The 5,775-nt window shown below is 51.5% G+C and overlaps 1 protein-coding gene across 1 annotated transcript; it reads right to left on the bottom strand.

Moving 5' to 3' along the window:
* Nucleotides 1-411: 411 nt before the first annotated feature.
* On the bottom strand, nucleotides 412-3,690 carry LOC119382128 (uncharacterized). The gene has a single exon (XM_037649860.1). It carries the CDS (start codon nucleotides 3,688-3,690, stop codon nucleotides 412-414), a length of 3,279 nt encoding a protein of 1,092 aa, XP_037505788.1.
* Between the last annotated feature and the right edge of the window lie 2,085 nt (nucleotides 3,691-5,775).

The raw sequence follows: 5,775 nt of genomic DNA, 5'->3' as shown, positions 1-5,775 counted from the left end.
TGACGAAGTCCGCTGGGTTGTCTTTTCCGGAACAGTGATGCCACTGGGTCGGCGATGTCAGGCTATGAATCTCGGAGGCTTGATGACGTACAAACAGCTCTCTTTTGGCAGGCGTTTTCCGAACCCAATGCAATGCCACGAGTGAGTCGGTCCAGAAGTGTACAGGAACGGAGCTTAGCACTGGGACTGTTTTTACGTATGCGCACAGCCTTGCGCCGACGACGCATGCTAAGAGCTGTAGACGTGGCAGCGAAATATGTTTAAATGGTGCCACACGGCTCTTGCTTATAAGGAGCTGCGAGTTGCAGGCACCATATGCTCTGGGACTTGCGTCGCAGAACACGTGTAGTTCGATTGAAATCGTTGCATCAGCTGATTGCAGGAATACGTAACGATCGGCGGAATATGGATTCATGCTGACCAATTCAGTGCGCCAACTGTTCCAGCTTGCTTGTTCTTCTGGCGGGAGGGCATCGCTTTGTCCTGCAGTAGCTTTGCCCTGAGCGAAAATGGAGCTAGATACCCCAACGGATCGTACACTCTGGCTAATGTCTGGAGAACAATGCGCTTGGTTGAAGGCTTGTTCGCAGTGAAGTCCGACGCTTCGCGCACCATGAGGACAGTTCTGTCGCCTTCACGTTCCCAAGGTACACCGAGGACTTTGATTAGGGCACTCTCTCCGGCTTCGTTTTCAAAAGCAATCTTGTCTCTAAGCAAGCTTTCTCGCAATGCATGTGCATTGGAATCCCACTTGCGCAGTTCCATGCTTGCTTCCGAGAATATCTTGAGTGCTTCATTGTACACTGTGGCAGCTTCTTCCACATTCGGAAGTCCCACGATAAGGTCATCGACGTAAAAGGCTTTCTCTAGTAATGCTACAGTCTCGGGATGTTGTTCTCGACAGAGTGCTTGGTGTGGTCGAATGGTAGCTGCGAGCAAAAATGGGCTAGACGAGGCTCCGAACGGGACCCGCGTCATTCTCCACGTCACCACAGATGGAGATGGATCATCATCCGAGGGCAACCGATCAATCCAGAGGAATCGCAGCACATCGCGGTCTTCCGGGCGAATAAGCATCTGCAAGTATGCCTTTTTGATGTCCGCGATAAGGACTACCGGGTGACATCGGAAGGTGAGCAGCAGCTGCACAGTGTCAACTCCAAGCTTCGTACCCTTGAACAGAACATCATTCAGGCAGGGATAGCCAAGCGCTTGCGAGGAACCGTCAAACACCGCCCGAAATTTTGTCGTAACGGCCTCTCTTCGTATGACGGCATGATGAGGCATATAATACACATTTTCTCTTGGCAGTAGCTCTTCTTCAACTCGCTCTGCGTGGTACTCGTTAAAATACGCTCTGATTGCCGTGTCATACTGCTTGAGGAGTTCGGGCTGTGGTCTGAACCTATTTAATTGTGCTTGCAGACGGTGCTCCGCCAACCATCGATTGTCGCTGCCGGCAGGTATTCCTCGATCCTTTAAAATCAGCGGCACCTGGTAGCGCCCGTCTAGCTTGATAATGCCCTCTTCAAATGCCTCAAGTTCTGGCGGAACCTTGCTCTTTTCCTGAGCAGGTGCCTTGCTCCCCATGACGTCGAGACGCCACATCTCAGAAAGATCACAGTCAGGAACTAACTTCGTGCTGCAGTGCAGGAATAGAGCGCTCGTAGATGCTGAACTTCTTTCGCGTTCCGTGGTGCCCTGAACGGTCCAGCCGAACTTGGTTTCGACGGCCGTCAGGTTGCTGCCTAAATGATCAACCTTTCCCGTCGCGACTTTCCAGTAGACGTCGGAACCAAGTAATGCGCTTACTTCCCGTGGGTGCCATGTGTCGGGATGAACGTTGTCTGCAGCATCATAGTTCTTGTCGCACAAAAGCTGCAAAATATCAGTGCTGAGCGGCGGGCTTGTAACTGCACACACTTCGGGGACCTCCAAGGCCCGCACGGTTACCGCTATGTCCCTACGTTGGCCTCGTAAAGTCAAAGCTAACCGTCGACTGCGCATTACTTCGCGGGGCTTCGAGTGGCCGAACGTCACCAAGGAAAGTTCTTCGGTTCCGATAACCGGGCATCTGAGGTCCTTTGAGACATCCGCTCGGATGAATGTGCGCTGGCTACCGTTGTCAAGAAGAATGCGCACGAGACGCTTTTGGGACCCGCACTCGATCCAGACTCGTCCTGTTTGGAGAAGAACGGCGTTGATTCCGCTCAGGGCGCTTGGGGCCGATGTCACTGACGGCGTGTTCGTGCCTCGCCCGGCGATGCGAGGCTTGTCTTGGTTCACTGTCGTTGCGTTTACATGGGTTGGGGCTGCCGGCGTGAACAGTTCACAGAGGATAGTGAGATGTCGTCGGTCGCACATACTACAGATGATGCTGCGCGCACGTCGGCAAAAACGCGCCATGTGGTTTTGCAAGCCGCAACGGTAGCAGCAACGAGCAGTGCGCAACCGAGCCCGTTTTTCCTCAGCTGAGAGTTGAACGTTGCAGTCCGCGATGGTGTGCTGACAACTGCTGCATAAGGGGCACACCTCTTCCGTAACTGCAACAGATTCGGCAGCAAGTGCGGACGCTGTAGGCAAATGTCCCATCGGTGCTGACGGAGGTTCGACATCTTCTTCGGGCAGTAACCGCGAGAAAGCAGACGGCGTTTGTCCTGGCCTGCCTTCCTCTCGAACCTCAATTTGTATGCGCAGGAAGCTTAGCATTTCTGCATCCTGACGAGCTCTTTCTTCAGGGGTCGCTATACCGGACGTATCCTGCGCGGCTTCTTTGGACTTCTGCCGGTAGAGGATCGCGAGGTCGTCAGGCAGGCACCTCATTAGGACGCGGTTGAGGACCACGTTGTACTGGTCGGGTGAGACGCCCAAACCGGTCAGTGCCGAGACGCGAAATTGCACCTTGTCGTAGAGTAGGCGAAGTTTGTCGACATCTGCCGAAGAATTGACTGGTGGTAGGGCGAGCAGGTGGCCGATGTGCTCGTTGATGAGCAAGTCGCGTCGACCAAATCGCTCCGTCAAGGTCCTGATGGCGATCGCATAATTGTCCTCCGTGAGTCTAATGCCTTTGATGGCTCTCTTCGCGGCGCCACTCAAATACGAGAGGAGGTACTTAAATTTCTCAATCAGCAGAAGGTCTTCATTACGGTGGATCGTGGCACTGAAGTGGTCCCAGAAGGTCTGCCAGTCGCGAAGTGCGCCGGAAAATGTAGGTATCTGAAGTTTCGGCAGGACCACTGTGCGATGACGCGGCACGGCTGCTGGGCCGGGTGTCCTTTCTGTTACACGAGGTGCAGCGTCAATGACCTCGTTATGCGCTGAGCTGCCGGCCCCAGCGACGTCGGCGTTCGGTAACGTAGCCTCGGGCCTTGAAGTCCTCGTTGCCGTCGCTGTGTTGGCGTGTTCGCGCAGGAAGAAGCGCGCTCGAGACACGGCATAGGACACCTTCCGGTCGTAGTCTTCCGCGGCCTCGAGCTCTTCGTCATAAGCGTCATCGTCCGTGGCGTCGAGAATTTGCTTGTTGAGGTTGCCGAGGTCGACGTTCTTCTGAGTCAGGTATGTAATGTGAGAATCAACTTGAGCGGCATCGGGAGCCGTGGCCTGAAGTTCGTCGGTCAGGAGCGTAATGGTTCGTGTAACGCTGGCCCTGACGACGCCACGGTTCTTGCAGCGCCGCTCCAACGATGCCATGGAAGCTGGAAGTCTTGGAAGGGCGATGACCGGGGGGTTCTCGGCACCAGAAAGAGTGTCGCGTAATTAATACCCGAGCCCTAGACCAAGCCTTCTATCTCTTTATTCCACTGCTCGTGTCTACGTCTTCTTTCTTCTCTTTGTCCTCCTGCTTGTTGCCGCGCGGCCGCAATCGTCCGCAACAGTGTACTTAAGTGGCTGAGTTTTATATCATTACGAATCCCTTGATGTACAGTATGAACCACTGTTAAGGAAACACTCGAATGAGCAGCGTTCGTGGTCTTCAGGGATGGCACTCGTCTGCCAAAACTAGTCAGACCTGACCGCCACCAGTAGTCTTACGCAAATCTAAGCCACTGTCCATTTGCAAGAGAGCAAAATCCGGACATGCCCTGCGCGTAAGGCTTCTGTTTAAGAGTGGACCCGTCCGAACATCTGGTGATTCTCTGAATAACAAAAATCGTAGCATGGGGCTTTACGTTTTAAATACGTGTATGATTGTTTAGCGCCCGTGGCATCCTGTCTTCTAAGTTTTGCCTGTGTCTCCTGTCGTTGAGATGGCTTCAGTTTTGTAGAAGTGTATATCTAAATAGCTTGAACTAAAGTTATAAAACTCTGAGTTCATAGGAAACAGAAATGAAATGCATTAAGTGCAGGCAAAGCGCTGCATATATCTTTCAATTTCCAACTCTGCTCACGTCGTTTTCAGCCATTCCACTACGCAGCAGAGTGCCCGGCGATGAACCTTGTAAGTAGCACTTTCTAATTAATGCATATACAGTCCATGCTTGAAGCTTAGCGTATGCCGCATTGTGAGGCGTTTTGTGAAAGGATTGCGATGCACAAAATAGAATCAATATTTCACCTTCACTTGTAAATAAATTATTGACACTTGTAGTTCTTCGACACTAGAGATACATCACGTCCTGTTGTGTGCCCGGCACGTGAGAAATACTGCAATTCTTGGAAAACCCGACGCTTCCGTTCACTTTTAGACTTGCCGATAACTAATGTGTTCGGAGACTCGTCTGGTAAGTATCGCACTGACGTTCACAGCGAGGCGTGTTTAATGTTCAAAACGCAGTAGCACCTTTGTTCTTATGAATCGCACCCTAAACGGCAACCAACGGAGTGTGATGCATTGCAGTAGCCCTTAAAATTCCTCTTCGTTCGTTTATTCATAGCGAAGGTCTCGTTCTGGCAGACTTGCCCTCATGTAGGATGTGAGGGATTATTGATGAGCTACCAACTCGTAAAAAAAAAATCACGCCGTACGAGACGTTAGTACGCAAAAAACAAAAAGTGTTCCGGCGCCGCTTGTAGTTGGTATGGCTACGAGCGGCGCTTGCTAACACTGCCAGGTTTAAATGCAGATATATACCCGATGAAGTGTACGGGAGGACGACCGCCGTCGTAGCGCAATTGGTGGGGCATCGGACGCCGCGTTATTCGAAGGTTGTAGGTTCGGTCTCTGCCTGGCGCAAGTTGTCTTTTTGTCCTCTTTAATTTCTTCGCATTTTTATCACAACTGCAACACTACCATTCCCGATACTTTCCTTTGGTTCATTGAATGTTAGTTAAGCATTGCACCTTTGAAACTCACCAAAAAATACATCGCAATGGACGCATTTGCTCAAACAGACATGAGCTTGAAACTCATTCTGCGAGCTCGTCGCCAAGTCCCTGTCCTGATTTTGGCAAAGAGCGGGAAGTGCTAAGGTGCCGTTTATGCTACAAAAAAAGGGCGTACTTTCAGCGTATTTTTAAAACGCAACAATATTCCTCACCTTGTCTGTGCACGTATTCTTTCTCGAAGACTGTGCCCTCGCTACTTTTCTTTCAAAACTGATATGTCACGCCCATAGTCCCATGACGCCCTTGATGCGGAAATAACGCGACGGCGGCGATAAGAGAAGGGAAGCACGTGAGATTGATTACGGTTATCGTGAAGCGGCAGAAAGACGCCGTTAATGCGCCCTTTATCTACCAAAAAAAACGAGAGGGCGCAACGATCGTGACATTGTTGCCCGCAACAATAATTAACTATCACGCACGTCCTTCTGTATCGCACCGCGCCCGGTAATT

The sequence above is a fragment of the Rhipicephalus sanguineus genome, chromosome 2 (assembly GCF_013339695.2).
Source record: "Rhipicephalus sanguineus isolate Rsan-2018 chromosome 2, BIME_Rsan_1.4, whole genome shotgun sequence".
Taxonomy (NCBI): Eukaryota; Metazoa; Arthropoda; class Arachnida; order Ixodida; family Ixodidae; genus Rhipicephalus; species Rhipicephalus sanguineus.
This window is presented reverse-complemented; position numbering and strand designations above follow the sequence as displayed.

Excerpts from the sequence above, each read along its gene's own strand:
- LOC119382128 (XM_037649860.1), bottom strand. The coding sequence starts at position 3,690 with ATGGCATCGTTGGAGCGGCGCTGCAAGAACCGTGGCGTCGTCAGGGCC.